The 17030-nt window shown below is 50.3% G+C and overlaps 1 protein-coding gene across 2 annotated transcripts; it reads right to left on the minus strand.

Moving 5' to 3' along the window:
* Positions 1-7811: 7811 nt before the first annotated feature.
* Positions 7812-16607, minus strand: ALDH4A1 (aldehyde dehydrogenase 4 family member A1). 2 transcript variants are annotated; one of them, XM_048967747.1, is made up of 16 exons: positions 15742-16607; positions 15525-15587; positions 14159-14252; positions 13978-14070; positions 13849-13896; positions 13543-13698; positions 12889-13038; positions 12717-12791; positions 11645-11832; positions 11298-11371; positions 11007-11203; positions 10203-10250; positions 9522-9674; positions 9233-9354; positions 8255-8373; positions 7812-8045 (listed from the first exon to the last, which is right to left on the minus strand). In XM_048967747.1, exons 1-16 carry the CDS (start codon positions 15765-15767, stop codon positions 7933-7935), a joined length of 1719 nt encoding a protein of 572 aa, XP_048823704.1. In that variant the 5' UTR covers positions 15768-16607; the 3' UTR covers positions 7812-7932. The 2 variants fall into 2 exon arrangements, with proteins under 2 accessions (XP_048823704.1, XP_048823705.1); XM_048967748.1 differs by lacking the exon at positions 15525-15587 and having other exon boundaries at positions 15742-16606.
* Positions 16608-17030: the final 423 nt, after the last annotated feature.

Here is a 17030-nt window from a genome sequence, read left to right on the forward strand (position 1 = left end):
TGCCTACAGAGGTGTTCTCCCCAAAACTCCAGCTGAAATACGTGAAGTTCAGCTCCCTCCCATCATAGGTCCATATCTCAGTGCCTTCCCAGCATCCCATCTCTCAAAGCCTCTGCAAACTGCAGGTTGGGTCTTGTTGGAGAAGCAGCCTTGCTCTCGAGTTCCAGTTGGCAGGTGGAAGCTCAGGGAGGGAAATGTCAGACAGGTCTGGATTCAGGTGGTGCTGGGTGAGGTTTGGGCTTAATTAGTTTTCTAGTTATGCTCACTTTATTGTTATTATTACAAAGCAATTGCAATTAAGAAAGATAAAACTTCAGAAGAGGAAAGCACAGCAGCCTCACGCCGTGTTGGCAACAGTCTCATGCCTGCTTTATGAGGCTGTTAACGAAGCCCTAATTCCTGGCAGTGATTGTTTGGCCTCAGCAAAGCCCCAGCAGCCTCAGCTCTCACCCATCAGCTCAATGATCCCAGGGCAGAGCTTGCAGAAAGAACAGATCTTTGCTCTCTCTTCACAAACTTGTTACGGGGGCAGAAGCTCCCTGTGTTTGGGGAGGTGACATGGATTAAATGAATCCCAAGAGAGGACTTTGTTCACCAGAAGCCTGAGGAACGCCGGGCTGCTCTGAGCTATTGCATGTTCCCAAAAGATCAACCCAACATTGCCACAGCTGAATCCATCCCAGCTCCACGTTGCCATGGCCTAACCCACCCCAACCCCACATTGCCATGGCTGGACCTAACCCAACTCAAAGTTGTCAAGGCTGAATTCAAGCCCGTGTTGCCGTGGCCAAACCTAACCAACCATATGCTGTCACAGGTGAACCCAACCCCACCCCATGTTGTTACAGCTGAGCTCCAGCCTAGCATGGCCCCAGTTGAACCAACCCCTCCTTGCTATGGCCAAACCCAACCCCATGTTGCCATGGCTGAACTCCAAGCAACCCAATGTTGCCACGAACAAACCCCATCCAACCCCATGTTGCCATGGCCAAACCCACTTCAACCCCATGTTGCCATGGCCAAACCCACCTCAACCCCATGTTGCCATGGCCAAACCCACCTCAACCCCATGTTGCCATGGCCAAACCCACTTCAACCCCATGTTACCATGACCAAACCCACTTCAACCCCATGTTGCCATGGCCAAACCCACCTCAACCCCATGTTACCATGCCCAAACCCACCTCAACCCCATGTTGCCATGGCTGAACTCAACCCATAGCTGCCATTACCCAACCAAGTCCATCTCACCGTTCAACAAAGGATGCCCAGCTCCAGGAGGACAGCTCAGGGCCATCCCTAAGAAGACTCTCACCTCCAATCCCAGGTTTTGCTCAGATTTTGAGAACCTCCTGTGCCTTTAAGGCTGGCCCCAGCTGCGCTTGCCACCGTACAGAAGAGGATGCGAAATTAAGTTATGTGAGGCTCCTGCAGCTGAACCAGATGCGACTAAAACCAGCCTCTTTATGTATTCATGAGCTGTGTGGAAGAGAAATAAAAGGATTCATTACCACGCAAACTGTTACTAATGACATGTACCTGGTGCCGAGCACCTCTGGAAATCTAATGCGACACACTGGAGGAGAAAATGTATTCGCTTTTCAGAGGCCAACGCTGAATGGAAAATTTCCCCTCCTTGGCCCTTCCTCATTCTGCATTCACTAAAAGCAACATTTACAATTCTTCTGCCATTATGTCCTACCAGGGCCTCTGCGCTTTCTGTCACGACCTTGATATTAGCTGAAAATTGGAAATTCGCTGGCATAGCGGAGGTGGGGAGGGCTGCAAAGCAACTTGCTCTGCCGCCTAGTTTGCTCTGAAGAAGGAAAAAGAAGAAAAAGAGCAAAAAAGGCAACACTTAACTGCCTGTGAGTCACCAGCAGGAAAATGCAGAGGATGCACAGGCCAGGAGGATGGGAAGAGGAGGTGGGAGAGCTCCACAGCGCCGCATGGCCTTTGGTGGCACCAAGGCTCTGATGTCAGACAAGGAGTTAGAGAGGAAAGTGCTTTATCTGATCCCAAATCCCTTCTTCTGTCACCAGGAAGAGTCAGCAGCTTATTGTAACACCCATTTTGTTTCTTTTTCCCCTCTTTTGGTCAGGAACAGAGCTCTCAGCATTATTCCATATGTATGAAAGTGGGGATAAATGCTCCCCAAATGGGAGATGATACTTTGGGGTCTGTTCTAGCCTCCCTTTAACCCCAAGAGTTCTCTGTGTTTGTGGCCTAAGTCATCCCTTCTCATGCTGCTCCCTCCCTACTATTCCCACCCAATCCCTTGTTTATCGAAGGCCATCCCTATTAGTTGGCGAGTTTCTAATTTAATCAAGGCTGGTCCCTCTCACTGATTAATTCACAGGATGTCAGCTGAGCTGTTCTGCTTTGTCACATCCCCAGCACTCCGGGTGTGTGGCGATGGGAAAGCACCTGAATGTGATGCAGAGCAACGGGAGCCTCCCTGAAATAACAAATACAGACGTGGCACCTCGACGTCGCATGGTTGGGAGCAGCTAGCCCCAAGTTCATTCCATCTCCACGGGAGATGAAACCTTTCTTCTCTATCAGGAAGCTCAATCCGAAATGGGCAGACAGATGTTAGACCCCAGTTTTCCTTTTCCAACTCAATTGCTCGCTGACTGCCATGGGAAGGGATGTTCCTCCATTTGAGGACCCCCATGGGCAAATGTAGGATGTGTTGCTCATAGACTTTACTTTTCTGTATTGGCCAGGTATGGGTGGAGATGAAATGATGGGGAATATATGGAAGAATTTTTAAAATATTTATTTGGGAGGCTGTATGGGGAAGCTGGTAAGAACCTCGCCAACTTGCATTCCCATTGCCAAGGGTAATGCCAAGGTGGAGTAGGAGAAGGTCTCCAGCCCCTCTTGTGGTTTGGAAGCACTGCATTCCTGCTTTTGGAGGAGAGGAATCAGATCTCCCGTTCCCCAACCCCTCACAACCCATTTAATTGCCCCAAGGAGGACACAGCACTGACACCAGCATCTGTGAACCTGCTTTTGGCCAAACATCAAGAGATTTTGGTTTGAGTGATGATTGGCAAATGTGGATGGAGGCCAGCATTAGGATTCCTGAGCTCAGGCTTTGTCTTGAAGGTTGGATTTCCTGCTCAGGAAACCTTCCTGTCTGTTTCTGTCCCCACCACCAAATTTATTGATCACGTTTGGTCATAGTGCTGCGATAACAGCTCTCAGCTGTGCCTGAACCTGAATCCGAAATCCAACTGCATACGGTTGTCAATCCAATCTCAAGCCAAAGCCATAGGACTGAGGCTGCACATCTGTGCATCTTTCCCATTTGTGAAACCCGATGAAGCCGGGGGGATTGGAACAAATTGTTGATCCACCATCCATGGGGTGGGTTGGGATGTGCACCCAAAGCTTTGCTGGAGACCCAGCGGTCCCTTCCCACAGGCCCTGTCCTCCTGCAGGAGGTGCATACTAACAGTAACACTCGTTCTTAATGTTAATCAATGACAGAAATCATCATCTGGGGGGTTCTGGTTGGTAGAACAGGGATGTGCTCATTGATCTGGTGCTCCTAGAGGGTCCATCTCCAACCATGTGCTGCCTGTGCTCTGTGATGCTGAGATGCTGTGAAATCTCTTTACACCCTGTTGTCGAGATACACCACGAGTGCACATCTAAAATCAGGGATAAGTGGCTTTTTCAACTGCTGTGGCTCAGTTTACTGAGGGATCTCCCAAGAAATAGATGTGGGTTCTTTGGTTTGTGGGCTGTGACCCCAAGGAGGTACAGAGACGTTGTTCCACCTCCTTATCCAGTAGGTATGGTCTCAGCGACGTGGAAGAGGAGAGTAGGATTTCAAGGAAAATCTTGGAATAGTTAGATAAGTAATCTCAAAAAAATGATGGTGTGGTGAAGGAATGGGTTGTTGTTCATGGGGGGGTGGGCATAGTGTTGAGAGTCCTTGTAGGGTGCTGGATGGGTGGCCCAATCCAGACCTGACAAGGGAGGAAGAACGCTGAATTCTGAAGCGAGGGCTGTGTAGGCTGTGTAGGGTAGGGAAATGCAATGGGAAGGGAGGGGGCAGCAGGAGCAGCGGCCACTCGGATTTCAGGGCTCTCAAGGAAAAGTCGAGCTCTGCGTTATTTTCCCAGGCTGTGAGGAGGCATCGCAGCTGGCTTGCACCCGCCTGGGACAGGGGAAGGGTCTGAAATGGTGCCAGAGCCTTAGTGTGGAGGTTACGGCTGAGTCCCCCAGGGTTGGAACAGAAAGATGAGAGCTGCTCCATGCACAGCTGCCGGCCCCGGTGCCCAGTGTGGGGGGAAATCACCATCAGGAGCCAGGGACGAGTTATCTGCTGCTGTTAAAAGGAGCTGACAAGTGGGAGAGGCAGAAAATGCAGGTGTTGGCAGGGAATTACTGCCTTCCCCACAGGCTGGGCTGCAGTAAATCAGCGTCACAAAGATGTTGCTTGGGGTGGGGGAATGCTCAAGGATGGGGATGCTCAGGGATGAGGTGCTCAAGGATGGGGATGCCTGGGGATGAAGATGCTCAGAGATGGGAACGCTTGGGGAGCTTTGGGCCAGGAGCAGTTTCCAGCACTGCTGACAACACTGACATGATGAAAATACATCATGTCCTAATTAGGATCAAGGGCTTAGTGGTCACCTGTGCCCTTTAGGGGAGTCTCAATTCACCCCAGAGGGATGGGGCTGCCACAGAGGGCTAGGCAGTTCCCAAAACAGTAGCCAAAGTAGGAGAAAAGGCAATGATTCACCTCCTCCCATATTCACTCCCTAACAGGGAACATGAAATCCCATACATGTGTCCCTGTTTCCCCCCCTCTCAGGCAGCCAGCCCTACAGAAGGAGCACTGTGCCAAGCAGACCTCATAGCTGCCTGCTGATGTCAGGGCTCTGCGCAGTGCAGCTGTCTGAAAGCGTCCCCTGGATTAGAGCATTGCACTGGGATGGGGTGGGAGGGGGTACATTCCTGGGGGGCGGCGTCACTCCGGTGGATGGAGCCAAAGGCTGGGAGCCCCATGTTCTGCTGCTGTTTGCAATGGGGCAGCAGTGGGGTCTGGGTGCAGCTGTTCCCATCGCTGTGCTCCGACATTCCCATCTGCGAAACGGGCACAGCACAGCTCTGCACCCAAACACCAAGAAGGGATTCCCTGGTGTTGGCATACAGCTGTGAATACACAGAGTGCCATGAATGCAATATGGGGGTTCAGTTTACCACCAGGACCCATTTTGGAGGATTCCCTGCCACCATTCCTAGCAGAGACTCCATCCCATTATTCCACCCAAGGAACACCGATGGAGATGCTTGGAGCTGGGAGCCCAAAACCCAACTCACCCTAATGTCTACAGGACCCTATAATACATTTTTGGATGGATGCAGCCATCCATCCACCCACCCACCCACTCCAACTCTCTCTTCTCTTCCCCCACTATTACGCCTCGAGCCTCACTTGGGGGTGTCATGCATTTTCACAGGCTGGGGAGGAAACAAATTAAAAACAAAATAATAATTAAAAACAATAATAATAATAAAGGAAAGCTGCCGGAAGGGCTGATTTTGCACTGATTAAACATTTTGGACAGCACTGCTGGACGATCCGGGGAGAATCGATTTGTTGTCACCCACTCTGCCCGCCTGGCACCGCGACTCCGGCACCGAAATGTCACGTTTGTGATCTCCAGGATGTGGAGTGGGGAGGCAAAAATATATATATATTAAAAGCATAGAAAAGAAAGAAAATGTGAAATGAGAACAGAGCCTGAGCGGGTTTGCTGCTGTGATAAATGTTAATAATTGGTGTGAGGAGGGGGGAGGAAGCGGTGTTTGTCGGTGATTTTCTGGGTGCTGTGTACACACTGATGCCTTATCACTGAAGGATGGAAAGCAGCAGCGGTGATGGCACTGCTGATACATTTTAAACACCCAAAGGATGCGATGCTGCGTGTGATGCTGATCCCCAAAGCACCGGAGCATCCCATGGCATAGGTGGGAGCAGGCTGGTCTCTGTGCCCCTTTATTTGCTTTCTGGGATTTTCTTCTGGTCCCAAAGGGTCACACAACGCAGCTCCAGCCCCAAGGATGGAAGCCAGGCTTTATTTACTCTAGCTGGAGGCTGACATCCTGCTGTATTCTCATGACTCCAGGACCTGAGGCTTTAGCACAAAAATGCCAAATATTAGCAAGCTCTCCACGGCTCCGCAGCATTTTGGAGGGGCTGCGTTTATTTGTTGAACAGGGCCAACATCCAACACCCCGTCCCCTTCTTGCTGCTTGGGTTTTCCATCTGCACTGTGGGAAAGTCCCACTGTGGGGCTGGATGTGCTCTCTCTGCATCTTTCGGATCATTTTTTCCCCTCTGATGCTGTTTTTTCCAGAGGTAGAAGAGCTGTTCCCTTCTCCCCATCGCTCTCCCTTAAGGCAATTCCATTCCCCATCCCTGCAGGCACGGAAGCACCCAAGGAATCTTGTGATCCCCCCCCCCCCCCCCCAGTGCGCTCCCGACTTCAAAAAGCCAACTGCTTCAATAGCATTAGGGGGCTGATTTGAAGCCACAAAAGCCATGAAAATCGGAGTTAAGGCTCAAAAATCCACTTGACACCCTGCCCTTAAGTCCTAAAAGGCGTTGAGCCAAAGGCAGTGGTTCTCAGCTCCCTGGAACAAGGCACCAAGGATGTCCCCTTCCCCTATATTCAACACCAAAGCTATTTTATCTCCCAAAGGCTGCAAGGAGGAGGAGTTTCCCATGGGAGATTATTTATTATTATCATTATTTATGACTATCATTGGTGTTATTCTCACTCATCGCTCCCATCCTTGCTCAAAACACCGCATGCACTGAACACATGCTTTGTCTCAGCTCATCCTTTGGCAACATTTGGAAGAAATAACTCATTAAAACAGCACAAAAAGTTTTGCAATGCGTTTTATTGCGATTTTCATCACCTAAGCCTGGATTTGCAGGTGTCAGTGCAACTCATTCTTTACCTGCATGCTGAATACTGGCCCAGGCACGGACAAGATCGGTACTTCAGTGCTTATTGCAGCAGCTGTAACAGGGTTAGCCACACTATCTGCAAATCCTGATAGCCTCTGGGGTGAGGGATGCTGCAGCCCCTTGTGCAGAATGGCATTGAGGGTTCTAGAAAACCCCTCCACTTCTTAGCTGACGTCCAAGGATCAACGATGGGACGCGTGGGGACAGTTGGGCATCCCTATGGGTAAGGAAACTTGGGGACCACATGGGAGCTGCTGAGCTCACGGCAGGGATGCAGCCTTGGAAGTGCCTTCTGCAGTAGAATAAGGCACTTGGGATAATTTCTAAGCAGCACCGAGCTCGCAGCTGCCCTCTCTTGGCAAAATGTACCTCCTGCAGACGTTGCTCAGAAGCCAGGAAAAGCTAAGGCTCAAGGCTCCTGCTGCATCTCACACTGCCTTAAACCAAACTTCCTGGTAAGTCCCTAAATTCCATTCACTTTGCTGTGTGAGGCTCTGTCCAAGGATAAAGGATGCTTTGAGGGCATTGGACCCTCATCAGAAGTATAAAGGGGAACTGGATCCAGCATCCCGTGCTGAGCTCAAAGCTCTCTGCAGAGGCACAGTGCTGCTAGCTCTTGAGATACACTATGCAAAAGCCCTTATGTGGTGGGAGAAGAGTCACTCCTGCATGGGGCATTACCCTCTTAGAGCAGAGCAGAGGAATCGATTCCCAAAGGCCGCAGTGCTCTGTGGATTTGCTGCAGCTAACTTAGTCCTTTTTCTTTTCTTTTAACACTGTTTTCGCGTGAGTTAACTTAATAAAATAATCACCCCCCTAAAAACAAAACTTTTGCTAAAGAGCTGCTGATTGAAGTGCTTTCAAGGCTGTGGCAGGAAGCCACGGTGTGCGTCGAGCACCAGTAGTAGGGCACGGGTTGGGGGAAGGCATCACTGCATGTAGGCATAGCGCCAGTCTGACAGAGGCACGTGGGTTTCCTTGATGGCCTGAGGAGATGTCCAGCGTAGGATGTAGTGGGGGCCACCAGGCTTGTCGTTGGTTCCTGTTTTTGGGGGGGGGGGAAAAAAAAGGGATGTGAGGGATGTGGTTTAGTGGGCATGGGTGATGGGTTGATGGTTGGACTCGGCGATCGTAGCAGGCCTTCCCAATGTGAGTGATTCTATGAGAAGTAGAACCTCGGGGTGAAAGATGTGGTCGGAGGGGATGCGTCCCATCGTGCTGCTGAAAGAAGGGGGTTTTGAAGGGTCTCACCTGAGATGCGGGAGCCCCCAAAGGGTTGCTGGAACACAACGGCGCCCGTTGATTTGTCATTGATGTAGAAGTTGCCGGCTGCGTTGCGCAGGCGGCTCCGGGCTTCCTCAATTATGCTCCTGGGGACGGATGGTGGATGTCAGCATGGGGGGGGAATGACAAAAACTGGGGGCCTCTGCTCTAACTCTAACCCTCACCCTAACAGCAACAAATTTGGGCACTGCTTTCCTTTACCTGCACCTCCAGCTCTGCATGTTTTGCCGAGCCAAGTTCAACTCGCACTCCAGTGGGATCTGTGTGCTTGAAATTCAATTAAATGACTGCAGTTCTGTCTTCTAATCCCTTTTCAAGATTTTTTTGTTATTTTTTTGTTACTTCTTTATAGCGAAGTCCAAGGACAGCCCAACTTAATGACCTCCTAAGTTAGGACAACTCATCCTAATGACGAGTAAGCTAGGTTTAATGACCTCCTATGTTATTCTACACCTGCTCACTAGCTTCACTAATATTTAGTTTATTCTTAGATATTCATTGAAAAACTAATTCCATATCTGCCTTGTGTGAGCCTCAAACTTTCTCACAACAACACCAGAAAGTGTTAAATAAGAGAACACCACAATGCAACAACACAACGAAGCAATACAATACGACAACGCAAAGATGCAATGCAACAACTTGCTTTTCATACAATCTAAAAAGCTTCTGGCTCTCCTCATCACTTAGAAATAGCGCTCCTGTTTTCTTCTAGGCTTCTGAAGTAACGAAATAACTCATTCTTTTCCTAATCTCTTTTTTCCCCATGGTAAAAAGAAACTCAGAACAGGATTCTTGAAACCAGTTTCTAACCAAAAAAGCACACTGTGCAAGCCCTGAGGGGCTGGAACATAGACTAGTGGCTGGGAGGGGATGGGAGGACCAACACCCCGGCTGCCCCCTCCCCTTGTCCCCTCCTCCTGTCCCCACTCGGTCCCTGCTCACCTCTCCTGGGCGAACACCGCCCCCGTGAGGCCGTAGGGTGTTGTGGTGTCGATCAGCTCCAACACCTCCTGGTACCTCTCCTCGGGGTACACGTAAACCGTGAGGATGGGTCCAAAAATTTCCTGCAAAGCAAAAAATATAAATCGTTATCGCTCAGCCATTTGATATAAACCAGCCTCCTCCAACCGCCAGCGTCTCGAAATTAACACCAGGTTAGCTAATAACCATCAACCAGCCAACGTGCTGCCCAAGACGTGGATCCACATCCTGTGTTTTCCACCTTTCTCACCTCCTTCATGATGGGGTCTGTCGGGTCCTGGCTCTCCACGATGCATGGCTCAACAAAGTACCCAACGCTGTCATCACAGCCACCCCCGGCCAAGATGCTGAGGTTGGGGGACGTCTTGGCGTGTTCCAGCCACTTCTTTATACGTGCAAAAGACTGAGGAAAGGAAGGATAATGAAAGGTGTACATAACCTTACATTGGTCGTTGAAGTAGGGCTGGAGGTGAGCTTTGGGTGCTGCTTTTCTGGACTGTGCTGCTCACTTCCAGCTCAGGATGAGGGTTGTGCACTGAGTCTTATATCTGAGATGGCTTCTCAGCAAGATATCTCACTTCTCAAAAGAGGCAGTGACATATCATAGAGTGCTTTAGGTTGGAAGGGACCTTAAACAGCATCGATGCTTAAAGATCATCGAGTTCCAATGCCCTGTCATGGGCTGGATGCCCCCCACCAGACCAGGCTGCCCAGAGCCCCATCCAATCTTTATGACTTAGACTTTAGACTTATGACTTATGACTTATCTTTAGACTTTAATGTCTTCAGGAGTGGGGCAATATGTGACAGTTGAGTTCGTTACTCTCCTGGAATACTGCTCAAAGCTTTGCTAAGTGTAATGAGCCCCAACCAACCAAACTTCTACCAGCAGCCTTGTGGTGCTACCTTCACGCAAGACACATGAACTCACCTTGTCATCAATCACTGCTGAGAAAAAGGTCCCAAAGTCCTGGACAGGCTGCAGGGGCAAAGAAAAGACAATACAGAATCATGAAGGTTAGAAAATACTTCCAGGATCATCAAGCACAATTCATCATGCCAACCTTTCCCTACTATGTCCACTCATAGAATGCTTAAGGTTGGGGAAGACCTCCAAGATCATCTAGTCCAACCATCAACCCATCTCCACTGTGCCCAATCACAGAATCCATTAGGCTGGAGAAGACCTCCAAGGTCATCCAGTCCAACCATCAACCCAACCCCACCATATCCACTCGTAAGACTATAGAATCCTTAAGGTTGAAGAAGACCTCCAACATCATTGCGTCCAACCAATGTGGGTTGCTCCTGATGAACTCACTGGGCTGAAAGGTGGAGGAGACAGCATGAGGACATGCAACCACCAGGGCCTGGGGTCAACACTGTGCCAAAAAGCTGATCCTAAAACTGAAATTCCCACAGCAACGCATCCCTTCCCAAAGCACACCTCCGTTTGGAGGGACCAACCTCCCCTTTTTCAATTAGCCCACGGTATTCAGCGCCTTGCACAATCCTTCCTGCAGATGCTGGCTACAAGTTAATTTCTAATCACTAAAAAAAAAAAAAAAAAAAGATGAAGGAGGGGGAGGATGGAGGGGTGGTGGTGGTGGTGGGGAGAACCAGTGGATAAAAAGCTCGGTTCAATAGGAATTAGTAGCCAGTTACCGCAGTCTCTAATCCCATCAGCCACCCGCTGAGCCGCAAAGCCCTTCAGCAGCCCGGCAGCTCCACTCACGTCTCCCACTTTGATCTTCTTGGTCTCCTCCAGCAGCTTGGCTTTGATCTGGGGCCACAGCGAGCGCGGGGCGTAGAGGCGGGAGCACGCCGAGCATTTCTGGCCGCCGTACTCGAAGGCGGAGCGCAGGGTGCCGTTCACCACGCTGGACACGTCGGCCGAGCTGTGCACCAGGTGGAAGTTCTTACCTCCACACTCTGGTTGGTGGAGAAAAAAGGAGAAAGAGAGGAGTTAGCACGAGGTATAGGGATGGGGTATGTGCCATGTGCCCTCCCCACAATGCGAGCTCACCTCCAGCCAGGCGTGGGAAGTTGCGGTAGCGGTCCAGGTTTTCGGATGCTTGCTTCCAGAGGCGCTTGAAAGTCCTGGGGGAGAAAGAAGGAGGTGTGGGAAACTTGGGAAAGGTATGGCAGGGCCCTGACCTTGATGTGACACCCCAACAAGCCCATCTGGCCATCCCCAAAGAAGGGATGTTTTGCAAATGGAAGAGATGTTGGTGAGAATAAGACCCTGGATATCAAAGCACCGGGCACCGCGCAAAACCCAGAGCAGAGAGCACCCAGCAGAAGTTCCTCTTCCCCTTTCACTCCTCGGTTTTTGGTTAAAGCAGCTCCTTGTGCTTCCCCACCCTGACTTACGGCACGCTGCCAGTGAAGTTGAGCCCGCAGAAGTGCTCAGAGCTGGTGACAGCATCACCAAACACGGGTCCATCTGCTGGCACGAACTGGATGACGTTGGGAGGGAGCCCAGCTTCCAGCAGGATCTTGTAGACGGCGTAGCTGGAAAGCAGGGCCGTGTCGCTGGGCTTCCACAGCACCACGTTTCCCTGCAGACAGAGCACAGTAAGTGCACAGGGAGAGGCTTCCGGCCCTAACATGACCCAGTGCCAGCTGAGGGAGCAGAGCAACCTTCCAAGCATGTATTAACAGAGCCCAAACAAACAGCAGGATTGGCTGCAAGACACAGAGCAGTGGCCCCGCTGTGCTCCCACCCCTTTGGCTCTGTGCCCCCACCATGGCTGCAGCTCGTGACCTGCCCTGTGTCACCATCGCTGCAATGATGAGCAAGGTTCAGTAGTGCAGTGCATAGAGGAGAACAGCCTGGGATTAATTAACACCTGCTGAGGGCTAATTAACACCCACCTATTAGAGCACCCCAAGCTGCTCTCTGCGTAAAGCCCAACCTACGGGTGAATCGTGGAATGGTTTAGGTTGGAAGGGACTTTAAGGAGCATCCAGTTCCAACTCCTGAATTGGGCTGGTTGCCCCCTTCCAACCTGGCCTTTAATGTCTCCAAGGATGGGGCACTTCTCAGATTTGGGGAACATTTTCCCTTTTTCCAACACTTGCCCATCAAAGCTGTTTGGTGGACAGGTCTACCCAGCAGCCAGGGGAATGCCTGACTAATTAACATCCCCTGAGCCTAATAACAAAATTCAGGGGGGGGTGTAGAAGGTTGTGGCTGGGCTGAGCATGGAGGTGCCCAGTTTTGGATTGAGATGGGGGGGGTTTGGGAAGGATTGAGATGGGGGGGGTTGGGAAGGATTGAGATGGGGGGTTTGGGAATGGGGCTTTGGGAAGGACTGAGGTCTTGGGAAGGTGTGAGATGGGGTCTTGGGAAGGAGCAGCTATAGAGTCTTGGTCAGGACCCCAGAGATTCAGGGTTGGGACTGGTGAACAAAACAGGGAAACATCATTCCGTGATGCTCACCATCAAAGCCGGAGCTCCTGCCAGGTTGCCACCGATGGCTGTGAAGTTGAAGGGAGAGACAGCCGCCACAAAACCCTACGGAAGGAAGAGGAAAAGGATGGGTTGTAGCATCCTACATCACCTTACGGCACCCCACGACATCCCATGGCCATGAGTTTGCCTGGCTGCTCACCTCCAGCCCACGGTACACCATGCTGTTGGTGCTGGACTCCACGCTGAGCGGCTGGCTGCCCTGCAGCTCCAGTGCAAACTTGGCATTGAAGCGGAAGAAGTCGATCAGCTCCGCTGCTGCGTCGATTTCCGCCTGGATGACGGTTTTGCCCTGGTCACGGCCAACAAAAACAACAGATGGCATTGACATTGGGGTTTGGCCTTGGCTTCCTGCAAGGCCCCATCCTACTCCTTCCAAGACCCCACCCCACTCCTTCCCAAGGCCCCATTCTTGTTCCTTCTCAAGGCCTCATATCATCCCTTCCCAAGACTCTATACCTGCTCCTTCCCAAGACCCCATCTCACACCTTCCCAAGACCTCAATTTCTCCCAAGACCCCATCTCAATCTCTCCCAAAGCCCCCAATCCACTCCTTCCCAAGACGCCATCTCAATCCTTCCCAGCCCCCCCCCCATCTCAATCCTTCCCAAGACCCCACCACAATCCCTCCCAAGACTCTATACCTGCTCCTCCCCAAGACCCCATCTCACACCTTCCCAAGACCTCAATCCTTCCCAAAGCCCCATTCCCAAGACCCCACCTCAATCTCTCCCAAGACCCCACACTGCTCCTTCCCAAGACCCCAGATCCCTCCCCCTCACCCCATCCCACTCACCTGCCCCACCATGGTTTTGGCCAGCACCTCGGCACGCCGTGGGCCACTCAGCATGTCAGCTGCTTTGAGGAAGATCTGGGCCCGGTCCTGGATGGGTTTCAAGTCCCACTCCTTCCTGGCAGCCATGGCGGCATTAATGGCTTTGTTAATGAGGTCCTGTGGAAGGAGAATGGCAGCCATGAGGAGATGCTCATCACAGAAGATCAGGGTGGGGGGGTGAACGGCCATCTGCCCAAAGATCTGTGCTCACTGCGCCGTCCCCATAAGGAAAACTAAAGGGAAAAGGGCCAGGAGCGGGGTGCTCACCTTGTCAGCATAGCAGAACTTGGCCACTTTATGCGCATGGTTGAAGGGCTGAAAAGAGAACGTAGCACCAATAATTCCCTGTCTGATTGATGCACCCCTCATAACGCGATGTTTCACCCCTAAACTCACCGACAGTTGGTAGCGCACCGCCGACGTCCACACCTCCTCCCCACCAACCACACAGGGGATGGCTTCAGTCCGGCCCTTCAGCTCAGCAAGTGCCTGGAGAGGGAAGAAAACAGCGTTGGGGATGGATGGAGATGGGTTTAAAAAAGGGGGAAAGACTCAAAGTGATGCCATGCGTGGGTACCTTCTGGAGAGCTGCGCGCTCGGGGCTGCCAGCCTTGAACTCGAGGATGGGCTCGTTGGTCACCTGGATGGCTGCATGGTGCAAGCATCTCTGCCTAGGGAGGGAGGGATGGGGAAATCCCACTCGTGCTTCCAATAAAAGGTGGTTGGATCCCCCCAAAAGTGGGATTTTGCCCCAATAAAATGTGGTTTTATTTCAATGTGGTTTTATCCCAACAAAACCTGAGTTTATCCCTCAAAGAACTGACCTTAACCCAACAAAACCTGGGCCTATCTCCCCAAAAACTGATTTTAACCCAAGAAAATTTGCATCTATCCCAACAAAACCTGGGTCTACCCCTCAAAAAATTGACTTTAACCCAACAAAACTTGCGTTTATCCCAACAAAACCTGGGTTTCTATCATTCGGGTTTCTATTTCTATCCAAATTTTATTTGGACGGTTTCATCCAAATAAAACGTGGATTTATTCCAACAAAATTTGGTTTTTACCCAACAAAACGTGATTTAATCCAAGGAAAACCTGAGTTAATCACAATCAAATGTGTTTCTATCACAATAAAACATGGTTTTATCACAATAAAATATGAGTTTACCCCAGCAAAACGTGGATTTATACCAACAAAACCTTGGTTTATCCCAACAAAATTTGGGTTAATCACAATAAAATGTGTTTCTATCACAACAAAATACGGTTTTATCTCATAAAAAGGTGAGTTTATCCCCCAAATACGTGGTTTTACACCAACAAAATGTGGTCTTACCCCACCAAACCATGTTTTTTATCATAAATATTCCAATAAAACATGCCTTTATCCCATTAAAACGTGTGCTTATCCCCATAAAACACATTTTCATCTTACTGTGGTTTTATCTTAATAAAGTGTGTTTTTAACCAAAGAGAATTTGTTTTTGTAATAAAACACATGAGTTTATCTCCATAAAATGCGGTTTTCTCCCCAAAAATGTATTTTCACCCCAATAAACTTTGTTTTTTATCCCAACAAAACCCGAGTTCATCCTCCTAAAACAGTTTTACCTCCTCTAAACGTGTTTCTACTGCAATAAAACACGCTTTTATTCCAATAAACACTATTTAACCCAACAAGGTTTGGTTTCATCCCAACAAAACCCGTTTCTTTTCTTTTTTTTCCCCCAACAAAACGCGGTTTCGGTGCTCCCAGCCTGAAAAAAAAAAGCTGAAGATGCTGGATCAAAGGTTTCTACGGGATGGGAAATGGTTGGGGGCACCGGAGCGTGGCAGCTCCGAGCTTTTGCCATTCCAACGCCCGCCGCAAAGGGGCGGAGAGAGGGGCAAAGGTTGGGAAGGCGGTGGGGTCGGTGAGGGGTTGGGGGGCAGCCAAGCACCCGCGGGGCTCCTTGAGTTGTGTCCTCCTCCATTGGGCATCGCTTGGGGTTGGTGGGAATTGCCTGGGGGGGGGGAAAGGAGGAGACTGAAGGGGGAGAGGGGCAGCACGAGGGGATGGAAGGACAGACAGAGGGACGACAAGAGGGGACGGAGGGACAGACGGGGGGGGACAGACGAAGGGACAGCAGGGGGGACGTGGGCTCGGCCGGCACTCACCCGCGGCCCCGCAGCGCCCGCCACATCCCGCAACGCTCCGCTAGGTTTTACACGGCAGAGCCCGCAACGCTCCGGGCGGGGAGGGTGAGGAACGAAAAAACCCCGAGGTTATTAAAAACAACAGAGGATGGATCGCTGTTGTGGGATAAAGGGAAAAGGAAGAGAGGTGCCGACAGCCGAGGGTTGAAGGCGAACGCGCGGGGATGCGGGATCGACGTGTAAAGTCTGCGGGGTTGGAGGGCGGTGATGGGGATCAACCCGGGTGCGGAGAGGCAGTGGTTGAGGCCGGGACGTAGGAAGGGGCGGAGCGTAAAGATAAGGGAAAATAATTAAATAAAGGCGATTAATTAATTATTTTTTCTTTAAAGGGGGAGGGGGTGAGGGAAAAAAAGGGGGAAAAAAGAGGAGAGGAAAGAGAGGGATTAAAAAAAAGGGGGGAAGAGAAAAAGGGGAGAGGAAGAATGGGGAGAAAAGTGAGCGTGGGGGGGGAGTAAAAGGGGAGGGAAAGTAAGGGGAAAAAAAAAAGAGGAAAAAGGGAGGGGAAAGGGGGGTTGAAAGGGGAGAGGAAAAAATAGGGGAAAAAAGAGAAGGGAAAAAAAAGGAGAGGGGGAAAAAAGGAAAGAAATAAGGCAGGGGAGTAAGGGGAGGAAAAAAAATAGGAAAAAGGAAGAAAATACAGGGGGAAAGGGGAGGAAAAAAGAGAGGAAATAAAAGGGGGAGGAGAAAAAAAAGGAGAAATAAGGGGGGAGTAAGGGGAGGAAAAAAAGAAGAAAAGGGGAGAAAATAGAGGGGAAAGGGGAGGAAAAAAGAGGGGAAATAAAAGGGGGAGGAGAAAAAAAAACGAGAAATAAGGAAGGGAAGTAAAGGGAGAAAAAAAGGGGGAGGAGAAAAAAAGGGGGAGGGAAAAAAGGTGGAGAAGAAAAAAAAGGGGAGGGAAAAAAGGTGGAGGAGAAAAAAAGGGGGAGAAGGAAAAAAAGGGGGAGGAAAAAAAAGGGGGAGGAAAAGGAGAGGAGAAAAAGGTGAGAAAAAGTGGAGGAAGAAAGGAGACAAGAAGAGAAGGAAAGAAAAGAGAGAAAGAGGATAAAAGAAAAAAGAGAAAAAAAAAAGAGGAGAAAAAAAGGCAAAATAAACAGAAAAAGAGGAGAAAAAGAAGAAAAACGCTCCCGAATGAGGCCTGCTCGCAGCCTTTGCCCTGCTCAGGGGGAAGGGAAAGCAGCTTAAGGGAACCTTGAAGAACACCTCCTTAAGGAACAAAAACTTGAACAAAGTGAAATTTTAGCCCTCAATGG

This window comes from Lagopus muta, chromosome 21, assembly GCF_023343835.1.
Source record: "Lagopus muta isolate bLagMut1 chromosome 21, bLagMut1 primary, whole genome shotgun sequence".
NCBI classification, from domain to species: Eukaryota; Metazoa; Chordata; class Aves; order Galliformes; family Phasianidae; genus Lagopus; species Lagopus muta.

What these genes read in the sequence shown, in the direction of transcription:
- ALDH4A1 (XM_048967747.1), bottom strand. Translation starts at nt 15,767, where the DNA reads ATGTGGCGGGCGCTGCGGGGCCGCGG. An exon ending in AGAAGATCAAAGTGGGAGAC is followed by an intron (nt 10,251 to 11,006) that starts GTGAGTGGAGCT and finishes TTGCCCCTGCAG; the next exon opens with CCTGTCCAGGACTTTGGGAC. An exon ending in TGGGGGCTCCCGCATCTCAG is followed by an intron (nt 8,046 to 8,254) that starts GTGAGACCCTTC and finishes CCCCAAAAACAG; the next exon opens with GAACCAACGACAAGCCTGGT.